General features: G+C 37.5%; 1 protein-coding gene across 1 annotated transcript in view; it reads right to left on the reverse strand.

Annotated features, from left to right (window-relative positions):
* Positions 1–16,057, reverse strand: part of LOC114044279 (probable C-mannosyltransferase DPY19L2) — a 152,635-nt gene that overhangs the window by 112,023 nt on the left and 24,555 nt on the right. Inside the window, exons 3-6 of the mRNA XM_027863667.1 lie at positions 15,529–15,616; positions 12,789–12,926; positions 7,648–7,768; positions 143–236 (exon numbers count right to left, since the gene is read on the reverse strand). Coding sequence (XP_027719468.1) covers positions 143–236; positions 7,648–7,768; positions 12,789–12,926; positions 15,529–15,616 — 441 coding nt within the window. The remainder of the gene's footprint in view (positions 1–142; positions 237–7,647; positions 7,769–12,788; positions 12,927–15,528; positions 15,617–16,057) is intronic.

Consider the following 16,057-nt stretch of genomic DNA (forward strand, 5'->3'; position numbering starts at 1 on the left):
TCTGGTGGGCCAGCCTTCTAGTGCTGAGGCTCTCCTTACATAGATTTCAATAAATATATGAACTACTATAAAATAACTCATTTTTAATATTTAATCAATAAATAAACCAAGTCCACTTGAAACAACTTTTAAACAGTCTTACCTTAGGTATGTGCCATATATGAAGAATAATGTCATCATTAGTCCATTTAAAACAAAAATCATAGTAACATAAAAGCAAGCAGGGTCTCCCAGTCCTTTAAAAACAACAACACAGTACTGAGTAGTTAATAAACACCCACAAAACCAACTAATTAAAATTATTTATTAAGTGTCTATGATATGCCAGGTACTGTGCTGAGGATTAAAGAATGAAGAATGAAACTATCCCTCCTCCCAAGGAGCTTACATTCCATTAAGACAGAACAAAAGTATACATAAAAATATACATATAGCATGCAAATCAAAGCAACTCTGAGGTACACCACATCCCACCTATCAGATTGGCTAACATGACAAAACAGGAAAATGATAAACGTTGGAGAAGATACTGGAACACTAATGCACTGTTGGTGGAGTTGTGAACTGATCCAACCATTTTGAAGAGCAATTTGGAACTGTGTCTATAAAAATGTGCATACCCTTTGACCCAACAATAGCACTTCTAGGGCTGTATCCCAAAGAGATCATAAAAAAGGGAAAAGGACCCACATGTACAAAATTATTTATAGCAGGTCTTTTTGTGGTGTCAAAGAACTGGGAATTGAAGGGATGCCCATCAACTGGGGAATGGCTGAACAAGTTGTGGTGTATAAATGTAAGGAAGAGGAAGCAGACTTCAGAAAAACCTGGAAAGATTTGTATGGACTGATGCTGAGTGAAGCAGAACCAGGAGAACGTTGTACACAGTAACAGCCACGTTGTATGATTACTAACTTTGACCGACTTAGCTCTTCTCAGCAATGCAAGGATCTAAGACATCTCCAAAGGCCTCATGATGAAAAATGCTATCCACAATCAGATGAAGAACTATGGAGTCTGAATGCAGATCTAAGCATACTATTTGCTCTCTTTTTTATTATGTTTTGTTTTGTTTCTTCTCTCTTGTGGTTCCTCCTATTGGTTCTAATTCTTCTTTACAACATGACTAATGTGAAAATACGTTTAATAGGAATGTATATGTAGAGCTTATATCAGATTCTTCACTATCTTGGGAAGGGAGGCAGTGAGGGAGAGGGAAAAAATTTAAAACTCAAAAGCTTATGGAAGTGAATGTTGAAAACTAAAAAAAAAACAATTAAAAATACATACAGCATAAATATAAAGTTAATAAATATATATGTATATACAAACACACACAAAGCATTTAAATACAAGGTACTATGGGAGGGATGGCTCCAGCAGTTTGGGGGGGAATGGGATGAGAAATCAGGAAAGAATGCATGCAGAAGTTGACATCTGAGCCTTGTTTTAAAGAAAAAGGAGCCACCAAGATAAGGGAGGAGTACACAGGCACCAAGACAGGAGATGGCATGTCATGAGTGAGGAACAGAGGAAAAAAAGACCAAATTGCAGAATGTGGAAAGGTTAGTAATGTCTAATAAAACTAGAAGAGTTAGGCTGGGGTCATGTTGGGTAGGGCTTTAAAAGTTAAACAGAGGTGGTCATATCTTACCCTAGGAAGTTACTGGAATTGAATAAGGGAGTTGCCTGAAGGAAGATGACTTTGGCTGATGTATAAAATGGAATGCAGTGGTGAGAGACCTGAAGCAGGAAGGCCAATCAGGAAAATGCTGCTAACAAGACAGGTGGGAGCTGAGTGAAGTGGAGAAGGGTTGGATGAGAAAGACACCGGGAAGACAGAAATGGCAAGAACTAGCAACTGACTGTGGAGTGTAACCTCTTTGTGGGGAGGGGTGGCTTCATTCCTTGTACTTTTGGTCCCACCACCAAAAGTGTAGAAGGAGGGAAAGTGAAGCCTCAAGGATGATGCTAAGATTCTAAAACTGAGACACTGGAAAGACAGATGGTGGTGGTGCCTTCAAGAGAAAAGAGAACATCTGGAACAAAGAAAGGCTCATGGGGAAAGATGATGAATTGTTTTGGACAATTTTCCTCTAGGAGAGGAGAAGGATAATATTGGAAAATGTAAGTGACGTAAAAACAAAAGATATCAATAAAAATTAATTTTAAAAATTAATCTGGTAGCAATGTGAAACACAGATCCAAAAGGAAAGAGAATGGAGGGAAACAGAGGAGATGACTGCAGTATCAAGGCAGGTCCTAAAGCAGGCCTGCCCTAAGAATGTGAGCCTGAGATCAAAGAGGGATCAAGGAAACATCCAGCAGAGAGCTGGCCCCAGAGTCGGGAAGTTCTAGGCACCTTCCATACTACCACTGACACACTCCAGCTACCTGACCCTGGACAAGTCCCTAAATGATATCTCTGTAATGTTTTACAGTTTACAGAGTGCTTTACATAAACATGACCATTTGGAACTCACTACAAACCTGTAAAGTAGGCCACACAGCTATTATTTTCCCCATTTTACATATTTTTAAAAAACTGAGGCACTGCTATTTGACAATACTTGCCAAAGCTCATTCGTTAGTAAATGCTTTAGTCAAAACCAAGGTCCAGGTTTCGTGATAATCTACAGTGCTTTTTCACACATTAAAGCTACCTTTAGGGTAGGGACTCTTACCCTGCTGGCAATCTATATCTCTCTGGCAATCTGGTGAAGTCTACGGACCCCTTCTCAGAATAATGTTTTTAAATGTCTAAACTATATAGGCTACAAAGGAAACAAATCTTATTGGAAAAAAGGTGCTGAGGTGTGTGTGTCTGTTTTTTCATCCAAGTTCATGGAACTTCTAAAATCTCTAATCCTGAACCCACAAGGAACCTATAGAACCTATGTAAAGAAGCCCTGTTGTAAAGAAAGTAGAGAATAGAAGAGAGAACCTTGGGGAGCACTGACATTAAGAAAACAGGCAGATAAGGAGGAGCCAGTAAAGGAATCAGATAAAGAATAGTTTCAGAAGGAGAAAGAAAATATCCCAGTTTCTGCCAAGAGCACCATCACACTTCTCTTCACCCTGGTTTCTAAGATTAAAACCCTTCTTGATTCCTCATTGACCCCAGCACCCTCATAACTGGTCAGTTGTCGGGTTTTGCTGAGTCTCTCACAAAAACTTCTCTAGTACATACTCCTTCTTCACACTCACACACCCTAGTTCAAGCTTTCCAGCTGGTCTCTCTTCAGCTTTTCCCCATCCTGTCTATCTACCACACAGCCACCAAACTGACATTCCAGAAACATAGGCCTAACCAAGCCACTCTCATGGTCAACAAGCTTCAGGGGCTTCCAAAGGCCTCTAGGACTGAAAACAAACTTCTCTGGCAAAGAACTTCACAATCTGATTTTAGCGACCTTTCCAGGAATTATTGCATATTCCACCCTTCCACAAATCAACCCTGCAACCAGACTGGCCTACGGGTTGTTTCTCATACAGAATACTCCCTTTGCTATCTCTGAGGTTTTTAATAGCTTCTCTTCTTGTTTCCCTCAAAGCTCAATTCAAAGGCCATTTCTTACATGAGGCCTTCCTGTTCTTACTGAAGTCATCACCCTTCCACCTTGAAATAACTTTGCATTTACCTTGTAAAAGAGTTTTATTTTTATGTGTGTGTATGTGTGTGCATGTGTTTCTCCAGAGACAATGTAAGTTCCTTGCGAGAAATACTAATTTGTTTTTGTCTTTTTAACCCCAGGGCTAAGCAAAGTGCTCAGCAAACAGGAGGTGCTTAATAAATGCTTGCTGATCAATAACTTCCAAAACTGGGGAAAGAAAGTATTACTGAAGTATATGGAGGTGGTCACCAGGGCCAACATTTGCAAAAAAGGCAAGGAAAATGTCGGGAAAAAGGTCAGTAGAATGAGTAGTAAGAGAGTCTCCTGAAGAATTTAGGGAAATGTGTCATTGCAATGCCATAAGAAGAGTGTAGTAATAAAGCAGAGCAACTGCTCATGACTTTTCAAATTTTTGGAGTAGAGACAACAAGCATTTAAGGGCCAGTAATCACTGAATTACGGAAGTGAGTCAAGTCAAGTCAAGTCTGGCATGAACCCATTTTTAGGAAAGGAGATTGCAAAGGTTGAGAGAATCGATAAGGAGATTTTCAACACCTAAATTTAAAAAAAAAAAAGAATGTGACTCACGAGAGATCAGAATTTCCCAGGAATAAAACTTTCAAGACTCAACATACAAGAAATAATTTCAATGAAAAGGAAAAGAGGGAGTTGCTTTAAAGAGACCAATATGGCTCCATAAAGAGCTCATCAACCAACTAGGATTGTTTTTGTTTAAAAGATATGTACAAAATAAAATCAATGCAGCCAAAATTAGAAGGAAAGCAGGAAACTAGGAAAAAAATTTCACAGCAAGTTTCTCTGATAAAAGGACTCATTTCTCAAATACACAGGGAACTAAGTCAAATTTATAAAAGCAAAAGCCATCTCTCAAATTGATAAATGGTCAAAGGACACAAGCAGGCAATTTTCATAAGAAAAAAATCAAAGTTCTCTATAGTCATATAAAAAATGCTCTAAATCACTAATAATTAGAGAAATGCAAATTAAAACAACTCTGAGGTACCACCTCACATCCAGAAGATTAGCTAATGTGACAGGAAAGGAAGACGACAAATGCTAGAAGGGATGTGGAAAAAGAGGGACACTAATGCACTGCTGGTGGTGTTGGGAACTGGTCCAAACATTCTGGAAAACAAGTTGGAACGATGTCCACTCTAAAGGGCTAAAATACTGTGTATATACTTTAACTCAGCAATACTGCTGCTAGGTCTGTAACCCAAAGAGATTAAAGAAAAAATAAAATGATCTGTACAAAAATATTTATAGCAACTCTTTTTATTGTGGCAAAAAATTGGAAACTGAGGGGATGCGGAAACTGAGGGGATGCCTGTCAACTGGGGAATGGCTGATCAAGTTGTAGTATATGACTGTGATGGAATACTATTGTGTTATAAGAAATGACAAGCAGGATGGTTTCAGAAAAACCTGGGAAGAGTTATATGAACTGATACAAAGTGAAATGAGCAGAACAAGGAGATTACATATACAGTAAGAGCAATATTACATGATGATCAACTGTGAACGACTTAGTTGCTCTGATCAAAACAATGATCTAAGATAATTCCAAAGGACCCAGAGGAAAAATGCTATCCACCTCCAGAGATAAAACTGATAAACTCTGAGAGCAGATTGAGGCAGATGACTTCAAATTTATCTTTCTTGCTTTTTGTGTATTTTTTTGCAACATGACTAATATGGAAATATGTTTTGCATGACTTCACATTTATAATTAATATATTGCTTGCCTTCTCAATGGGTGGGGGAAGAGAAGGGAGGGAGAGAATTTAGAATTCAAAACTAAAAATGAAAATTAAATTTTTAATTTAAAATTGGGAAATATTTAAAAATTTAAAATAAATAAAAATATAATTTTTTGAAAAATAAATAAAAGATAGGTGTAAAAGATGGAAGGGTAATTGAGAATGAATACAATACAGTGGCATAGTCCTACAGGAATAATGTCCAAAGGTGATAAAGCCCAGAATGACACGAAGCTAGTGATGAAAGCTCAAAATAAAAATAGCTTCTAAAAATCTTAGGGGCAAGAGGAAGGCAAAAAGCTGCAACAGGGGCTCAGAGTAGATGGGATTATGGTGAGGAGGACAAGTATTATGACAACAATCCTAAACTGTTCAATTCTTATTTTAAGTTCTACTCTCTAAGGAGACTAATTTTCGGACAAGGAAAGATGAAAAGAAAACTGCTAGAAGTAATGGAAATTTAAAAAAACGTAAAGGAATAGTAACAGCATCAAGATTCATACTCGATGAGCTCAAGACAATAATTTGGACTAATTACACCCTAAGTGACAGAAATAACTGGGAAATGTGATGACTAGATCATGGCTGGTGATTCTTGCAAGTTCCTAACAAGGAAGAAAGTGTAGCAGAACTGGAGAAGGGGAAATGCTATTCCAATTTAAAAATATGGAATCCACAAACTACAGGTCAATGAGACTGACTTTGATAACTTACAAAATTCTTGTTGTTAAGTCGATTCAGTTATGTCTAACTCTTCCTGATCCCATTTTGGGGTTTTCTTGGCAAAGATACTGGAAGTTTGCCATTTCCTTCTCTAGCTCATTTTACAGATCGAGAAATTGAGGCAAACAGAGTTAAGTGACTTGCCCAGAGTAACACAGCTAATAAAGTGTCTGAGGCCAGATCTGATCTCAGGAAGATGAATCTTCCTGACTTCAGTCTCAGCGCTCTATGCACTGCAACACCTTGCTGCCCCTAGAACACACCATTTTTAAACATTTCAAAAAGAAAGCAGTGATTACTAAAATCCACAATAGCTTCATCAAGAATAGGTCATGACACACTACCATTTCCTTTTCTGACAGAACAAGTAAACTATGACAAAGACGTTCATGTTCTCATTGCAGACAAGAGGGAGTGATGTGGGATAGATGATAACATAATTAAGTCACCTGGAGACCGGATGAATGACCAGACCCAAATAATATTCATTAATGAGTTGCTGTCCAACTGAAAGGTGGTTTCTTATAGGGTAGAACGGACCAGGGATCTGTCTTTGACCTGTTGCTATTCAATAATCTTATCAATGATTCAGGTGATACTAGTCAAGGCATGTTTGTCAACTTTGCAGACAATATGAAGCTGGGATGGATAGCTAATAAGTTAGATGACAGAATCAGGGTCTCTTTCAAGAGGTTAGACTAAGGAACTAAATTGAATAAAATGAATTTAGTAAGGATAATTTTAAAGTTCTATTCTTGGTTTCAAAAATTCAACTTCACAAATACAGGATAGCTACCCAGCAGTTTTTGTGGGGGGAAAAAGTGCCCTGGAAACTAATTTGAGTCAACAGAGCATCCAAAAAAGTTACTGCTATCCTAAGCTGCATTAAGACAGACACAGTTTCCAGAACAAGGTAGGTAATAATTCCACTGAATTACATACTGGTTAGAATACATGAGGAATATTATGTTCTGTTATGAGAAGGGAAGAAATACTAGAGAAGGGCCAGAAGAGAGTGACCAGAAAGGTCAAAAGACTCTGGAGTTCATGCCCAGTGAAGATCAGCTGGAGTAACTGGAGCTCTTTATCCTGAAGAAGAAAAGACTAAGGAAGGATACAACAGCCATCTTTAAGTACCTGAAAGACTCATATGCAAGAAGGGGCTAGGCCTGTTCTGGTTGGCCCTTGTGGAAGGTGCACAGGAAGATTTAGGCATGATGCTGGTTACTCCTTTAGAGAACTCCTAATTATTAGAGTTCTCTAAATGTAGAATGGACTGCCTTGGAAGTAAGGGGGTTCTCTCTCCCTGGAGGCCTCCAAGGAAAGGCTGAATGACACTTACTGAAAATGTTTTGGAGGGGATTCTTGGACATGTATAGTTTGAATGTGATAACCTCTGAGGTTCCCTCCAATGCTTAGATTTTCTAATGTAGAAACAGAAATTCTGACCGCTTAGTCACACTAATTTATAACCAAAACTCATAAATATTAATAATATTCATGAGAACAAAATACTATCTTAAACTTGCCTTCACAGCTTTCGACTGGATGAAGCTCTTGTCCTCTGGAAACATTCCAGCACACTTTTGTTCGAATGCCAGTGAGGTCCATTGTTCCAATGTACAAGCGGTACCAGAAGGCTATGATTACCTATAAGGAAAAAAAAGAGCAGAGATACCCAAGGACAGGATAGTCTACCTTATAAATATCCCCTTCTCAAAGCAGTTATTTTATGATGTTTCAATCATTCTAAATGTTGTCCTTAGATATGAAAGGAAAATGTCACTCAAAATTTCATGGCAGAGGGAAAAGAACTTAGAATCAGATGGTCTTAGTTCCAACCTTGGCTCTACCTGTTATTAATATGTGACTATAGGCAAGTCTCTCCAAGCCTCAATTTCCTCTTCAGTTAAATAGAGATTATAGTAATTGTGCTACCTAACTCACAATGTTGTTGAAAAAGAAAAACTTTATAAACCATTAAGCAACTTATAAAGCCAGAGCAATAATCATAATTACTATTTTCAAGAGATGATCTGCATCCTTCACAAAATGGGATAAATGGCATCATCCTAATACTAACAGGCCTACTCTGATGTCTCATCATGGCACGGATACGACCCTGGGTCCTTGCTTTGCTGACAGCAGGCTAGCTCTAGCTGGTCTTACGGACTAAAAAGGTTTCAATGACTGGCCCATCAACTTAGTGTTAATCTTGTAAGATCTAACATAGCTCAAGGACAAAGAAATTCATCTCCAAAAGGTTCACCACCAGGTGATGAAATTTTCATTAACAGCAACTCATACCCAAAGGAGTTGAAATATGTGTAGGTAGAGGGAAAAGCCACACTGATGAGAAATCAAAGATATTTGAAAATATAAAAGAACGAAGAACAGTAGACAGAAACTCACAATGAAGATAATATATAAGGCAAGAGATTGTTATTATTAAGGAAACATCAGAATCTGATAGGGGCAGTTTGTGGCTTCACATTTGGGTCCTCTGTTACAAAGAAAAAAAAATAGTCTTAGATCTTCATACAAAAAAAGAAGTTCAATCCATATACAAATGTGCATATTCTAAAAACAGAATTTGAGAGTCCAGTATCATACATTAAAATGCTTATTAAAGCCCTAAGTAGTTAGAATCTTTAATCAATAAAGCATGAGAAGTGAGGTTTTTCTCAGGAGACATTTGGGCTGATAAGTTCTGAAGAGTGAAGGATAATGTAGCTTTATCCCCTAAACATGTCATTGGTGACTCTGCAATCAGCCTCCTTAGTTGTTGTAGAACACAGCTGCAAGTACTTTGTTATCTCACTTGAGCATCACTATCAATCTGATGAACATGTAAGGGAGAGATGTGCTAACCTCTATGATTAGTTAGGAGACAGTGTGTGGCATAGAGGTAGAGAGAGGCCTTAGAGACAGAAAGACCTTGGTCCAAGTCTGCTTCTGACACATAAGTGACCAAACCACTCAAGTGTCTCAAAACAACAGTCTAAAGCTCCAAGTTACAGAAAAGTTGCTGATGTGCATCAATGGATGGACTTTCCACACCAGCAATTCCCTACTCCAATTAAATCACAAACCCAGAGCTGTCCCCAAAACACAAAAAATAAAAAGGTTGATTATTCAGAGCTTGAAAGGTTAGGCTTGTTACTATTAGCAAAAGCACTGGTTAGTATTTTTACCTTTATAGTGAAAAGGTAGAAAAAGTGAAATCTCTGTTTTCTGGCCACCAGAGGACACTATTAAACCACTTGTGTTTTGTTTTGCATTCAAGCTACACTGAATTGTCTCAACACCAACAGCATTGTGTTTCTCACTCTCAACCCTCTAATGACTGAGATTTTCCTTTCCTTTAAATCTATAAAACCAGAGCTATGCTAGAAGTTCCAATGAAGACAAGCAAGATCAGTTTTCTCCACCGGCAGACAAAGCCACAGGTTGTAATTTCAGGGAACAAAGCTTGAGCCTCCAAAACTTCCTTCATTCACTGAATACTGTCTCAAACACAACAGGCTAGAGTCCATCCCTTAGCTTAAGGCAAATACATACACATATATATGTGTATATTTATATATGTGTCTGTGTGTGTGTATATATATACATATATATACACACATATATATATAAACATACAAACATACACAAAGATACATGCACGTTAGTTTTTCTGGTAGAGATAGCTTTTTAAGTTTCTATCAAGTCTATATCTATAAGTCAAGGGTAAAACTTTAAAAGTAAATTTAAATAGGTAAATTAGTTATTTACAACTGAGTAAAATATTAGAACTCGAGTCTAACTCCTCTGCTTCATCCTATGAAGGTAGAGATACTAAATCCTAGAAGGCATCAGAGGAGTGTAAGCTCTCAGCATTTCTAGCCAGCTTAAAAGGCTTCTGGTATGGATCTGGTGAAAGACAGTCTGTCTGCTAGCTAGTGCCTTGCCTCTGAGATTGCCTTCTGTCCACTCTGACTGTAGGTATCTTCTCTATACCTAATTATTTACATGTTGTCTCCCCTGTCAGAGGATTCAGGTAGGGACTGAACTAAAAGACCTCTCAGGTTTCTTCCACAGCTAAGGTTCTGTGATTTAGATGCAGCTTATACTGGAATGCTTCTCCACATGAATTTGCTCCAAGGAATATTTAAGGTGATTGACAGGACCGGTAACCAGAGACCACATAAAGATGAGTGGCAGACATAAACAGCCTTGAGTGGGAGAAGGGCAGTAAGGCCTATGAAAAAGAAAGGCAGCAAACAGAGAGAGATAAAGTAGCAGGAGATGGATTTCTGTTCTCATTTTTCACTGACTAGAAAGGACTCCACAAAGACAGGAAAACCTGACCTGGAAAACTAGGAGCTGAGTGACTCTTCTAGGAAGGAGGAAAAGAAAAAAAAAGAAAAGAGAAGGGTCTGCCACTCCTATCCACATCCCTCCTCTGAGCAGCAGAGAGAGCAAGCCAAGGCAGGCCTGGTGAGAAAGGGCCTCTGTCGGAGCTTCTCATACTCCGGATTCTAAGGGACTCAGGATATAGGAACGAATATGAATTCACTCCATGATTCCTGTTTCACTCCCCTCATTTTTAAGAGAACTTTGCTTTGTAATATTGGGGTGTAAGTCTCGGCATACTGTGGGAGAACCTAGGGAAAAACCATACATACTTTCTCTGATTTCTAGGATGGCATTCATGGACCAGGAAAGTAAAGAAATTCCCCAACGTCATGAAAGGATCTTTAACGCAAGCATTAGGCTGTGAATAAAACTCCTTGGCAAGACATTCTCAGCCCTCTGTTACCTGGTCTCAGCTTTCCGAGCTCTTCCTAAATCCTCATCTGGACTCTGCTTCAGAAAAGCTAGTTTTCCAGCATCACCTGTCCTCCTCTCCCTTAGTATTCCATGCTTATGACCACTTTAGCTCTCCCCCACTGACCCCTGCACCTCTTCTGAGCTCTCCTGACCACTCCCTAGCTTTCTAACAGTTGAAATTCACACTTCCTTCAAGGCCCAGTTTAGGGCTTACTTCCATCTCAATAGCTTCTCACCCCCCCCCATATTCTCTATTCCTCAGTAATTATGTAGACAGCTGGCATCACATTATTTTGGACTGATTTACATTGTATATTACTTTGTAGTTATTCCCTAGTACATTCATGAAAGATGTTAAAAAAAATTCTACGCTAACTCTCAGCACAACCCTTCAATGGATGTTCTCTCTTAAGTGAGAGAACTCACTCCAATAATCAGGATCACAACCCATGTTTTTCCACCCAATGGGCCTCTTGTCCATGTTCTCCTAAGAAATGTTTCACAAGGAATCAAAATGACACACTTGAGGCTACTTCCTGGATTCCTCAGCTTTAGGTGGATACCAAAGGCACCCTTGAGCCATCTGTCCACTGTTCATCCCCAACTATCACTACGTGACTGGCCCAGTTCTCTCTAGACACACATCTCTGATAACACTATACACCACTTTTTCTAAAACATCCTTCACTGCCAATATCTTGCAGCCCACTCCTGCCTACCACACACCTCTCCATGAAGTATTCCATACACTATAGTTATACAGGATGACCAAAATAGCACCAATACTAAAAACACAGGGGTCACTAAAAGAACAGCACAATCTCCCAAGGACAACTTAGCCCAAATATCTTATTTTTATGTATGTACTTTTTTATATACAATATATACATACAACAATGGATCAGCTTTATAGGTTGTCCATTAAAGGGCTGATCACAACCTGTTTCACCCACTTTGTTCTTCCTATTCATTTCGAGTGATTACAGAGATCATTTGGGAGGCCCTGCAATCAGCATAAAGTCATCTTCAAAATAAGAGAGCATCTAGAAGTCTGTATGATCCACAGGGAATCCCTCTTCTAGGCTGACTCTGTGTTAACCGTCTTCCACTGCAGACATCTGGTAAACATGCTTCTCTCTTTTGTGCCTACCTTGATATTAATAATCAAAGGAAATCAGAGCAAAATATTGTTACATTTTTTAATTTTTATGATTTTAACATAGGAATGAGATACCTTGTTGCATGACTTTTACTAGTCAAAAATATCCCTAATTAGGTCTTTTATTTTCAGAACCTTTAAGTGAATTGTGTGCTGATATAGCAGTAATGAGAATTAGAATATTGTTTGTGAAAATCAGTCTGTTTCCTTCTCAAACAAGGATGTCCGTGATGTGTGTAAGGATTATCTCATAAATTTTTTTCCTCTGCCACTTCATGATGAAAAACTTTCCAAATAAAATTATATTCTAAATTGGTGATGCCTGTGCCTACCAAATTTCTCTGAGATCCTACCTAGTGGCAGAAGGAATTTGTAGGTCCTTCTAGTTTCTTCACTGTGGTTACAATCATGAAATTTCTTTAGGAAATGGTGATGGTCTGTTCTTTATTTCCCATTTTTCAGAGTCAACAGCCCACAGTTGCCTCAATTGTGCACCCTATCTTCTAATTTTTATTTTTCTTCTTACACTGAATCATAGGTAAAGTTCTGTGACACATCTCAAACAAAATACTGTGCAACTAAAAAAGTTACTTAAGTGTGCATTAACACTGTAAATTTATTTCTGGAATGAACCTCCTCTGTATCCCTAATAGATCAGACTGGCAAACTGGATTTCCCTTTCCCAAAATTACTCACCTCTGGATAAAGATGAAAGCGTTTCACTGCATTAATTACAAGGGGAAATTCAGTAAGATTATCATTCATAATCAGCCACAGTCCTCTCAGAAATGTAGGTGCTTCTATCACAGTCTTGAAGTAGGAATAGTAAAGTCCCTAAAATAGACAATACTTTAGTTTTATTAAAATTTGGAAATGACCATTTCCTCACCTTTTAAAATTTCACACATAATTCCTTCTAATTTTTTTTAATTAGACAAAAAACTAACCATGACCAGTATTTAATTTTATAAGCTTCTCTCTACTAGTAATTTCTGAGAATTTAAAAATTCAGACATTTGACAAACTTTTTAAGCTTGTTCCAAAAAATATAAGTGGAGAAAACACTCTAAAATACTTTTAGATAAATGGTGACAGACTCTCCTTCTTTGACTGTGGAACACTATAGATGACAGATTTTCTTCTATGTATTGGCTAGTTTTGCTGAACTTTTTTTTTCCTCTTTTTAACTTCTGTGTTACAAGAGATGGCTCTCTGGTAATGGGAGAAAATGGGAAATGTTGACATAAAAATAAAATATATCAATAAAATTTATTTTCAAAAAATTTAAAGCTTAATTATTTACCACATTATGAAGAGTTTGGGGGTGAAAAGCTGATGAAAAATGGCATACTAGGATGTCTTCCAAGTCCTAAGCCTAATTTTATATGAGATATAAGCTGTCTTACACCATCAAATGGCAAGAAAGAATGCTAGCCACCAATCAATGTGATATAGTAACCATGCAATACCTGGAATTAAAAGACCTCAGGCCAAGCCCTGGATCTGTCATTTACCAGTGTCATAACCTGGGGAAAGCCAATTCACTTGTCTGGGCCTCAGTTTCCACATCTTAAAGTGAGAGTACTTGAAGGATGATTACTAAGATTCGTTCCCTCTAACATTGTGTTTAATTTATTCCATGATTTATACCATAAGGAACAGGTACCATGATTTGTTTTTCTTCTATAATTCCACATGGTGCCTTTGCTCAAAGTGGGTCATCAATACATGTCAAAAGACTATTGTTGGTCCCTAGCACTACAGTATCAAAAAAAGGAGTGATTGGATGACAAGGACCATTCAGAAGATCATTGAGGCATCCTCACAGCCAGTTCCATTCTTTGTCTTTTTCAATTTAAACAAGTGGTAAGAACAGTCTTCTAAGTATTACAACCATGACCCACTATGAAAAGAAAATAAGCGAAAATGGTTTTTCCCTTTGAATCTAAAAGGGAGTGTTCCAATTATCTGCCTAGACTTGCAGAAGAGGATTAAGTTTGTTATAATGTAGTATATTTTAGGGGAAAAAAGAAAACCTTGTGTGTACTGATATCCAATTCAAAATCCCTCGAGCCCAGATCTGACTACCTTGTCTTCTTCAAGAAGCTTCAGCAGCTCCCTATTGCCTACAAACTCAAATACGAATTTCTCTAGCACTGAAAGCCCTTCACAATTTAGCTCCCATCGAATACATCTCATGACTGATTTCACATCAGCAACCTCACCCCATCCCACACTAGCAGCCCAAGTGGCCAGCTTGCTGTTCCCTATAAGCAACATATGGGTCTTTGTACAAGCTGTTCTCCCTATGCCTGCCACGCTCTGTTCCCTGAAAGGTTCAGCTCAAGCCCCACCTTGAAGAAGAGGCCTTTCCTGAGCACACTCGTTGTAGATGCTCCTCTAACCACATTTTCCATGATTACTTTGTACTGTCTTGTCTGGGTCTAGGTCATATGCACTCAGGTGACTCTCAGTTACTCGAAGGCAAAGATTGTCTTGTTTCTTTCTTCCTAGCACAGCACCTTATACACTATAGGCACTAACTGACTAAATGGAATTGAACATAAATCATATGGGATGAAAGGCACCATGTTAACATTCTCCATGCTAATAGTACTTCAACTCACATACACAATAGTCTCACATCATCTTTTAATGTAAAGAAGATATGGCATACAGAAAGCTCAGATAAAAATATGCCATAGGAGAGGACAGACTTTGCTTTCTGCCTTCCAGTGCAGGGCTCTCTATATACCAATAGAGAGGCCTACACTAAGATTTCTCATGAAATATGACAATATGAGAAATGTGACACTGGGCTAAACCAATATCTCATTTATTTTAGTATTCTGTTCCAATAATGGAAAGGATTCAAGGTCTTTAAGATGGCCTAGTCATCTTCTTCCATATGTGAATTCAAAAGGACTGTTGTGCTTTATTTTTCATCAGAAATATATTTCCAATGTTATGATGGTAGTTAATAAAGACATGACTTTATTTATAGAAATAAGCTTTACAAATCATTTTTCATTCATATAACTATTCCATAAAATGACATGCAATTGTAGATTCCAACTCACATAAAATTTGTATAAATGAATATTATAGGCTGTATAACCTACTCTTATAAATTAATTTTAAGTTAGAAGTCATTACCCCCTGGATATTACCATTTCCTAAGTGCTCATTCATTTTTACTTACTCACTAAACTGGTTAACATAACTTGAATTAGAAGGTGCATCAGATAAGGAGAGGAACTGAGACAAAGCAAAGGGTGAGGGCCATCAAAATGTTTTAGGGAACAGCAATACCCCTAAGCTACAATTTTGTCAAAGAATAAAATTTACCATCAAATCATTTTAGTGCTCATTAAGTTTCTAGGTTTTAAACCAACTATTTAAAAGATCATAAAACAATTTTTCAGAAGGGCCTAACCATTTCAGTGCGAAAAGTCATCTCCCTTTCCAAGGCTGAGAGGTGGGAAAAATGGCGATCGTTTTCAAAAAGAGTTGTTAAATGAGCCCTGAAAAAAAAAAAATGAAGGACCACATTCAAGAATAAGAAACAAGAATGAAAATTAGTACAGGGAAAAAAATCTACTCATATGCACACAAAATAAGACGTTTCAAATCTGATAAGAGAAAGGGAATAGTTCATAAGAGAAACTCTGAAATCCTTGTAATTAAGTATAAATAAAATTTCAGTTCTCTGGTTTTAAAAAGTATTAAAATTAAATCACTAAATTAAAATTAAATCACTAAAACATAATTTTAAAGTAGTATATCTTAGTCTCAAAAATTAAATTTTAAGTGAATAGGACTATATTTCAGGAAAAGAATTTTTCATTGACATAAGTGAAAAAATTTAAAGGGGGCACTCTAAAGGAAAATCTGAAATAAAGATATGTAAAATATATGTACATATACATATATATTCACATATACTTCCAGATATAGCAGGCAAT

The sequence above is a fragment of the Vombatus ursinus genome, unplaced genomic scaffold (genome assembly GCF_900497805.2).
Source record: "Vombatus ursinus unplaced genomic scaffold, bare-nosed wombat genome assembly UNPS02014773.1, whole genome shotgun sequence".
Taxonomy (NCBI): Eukaryota; Metazoa; Chordata; class Mammalia; order Diprotodontia; family Vombatidae; genus Vombatus; species Vombatus ursinus.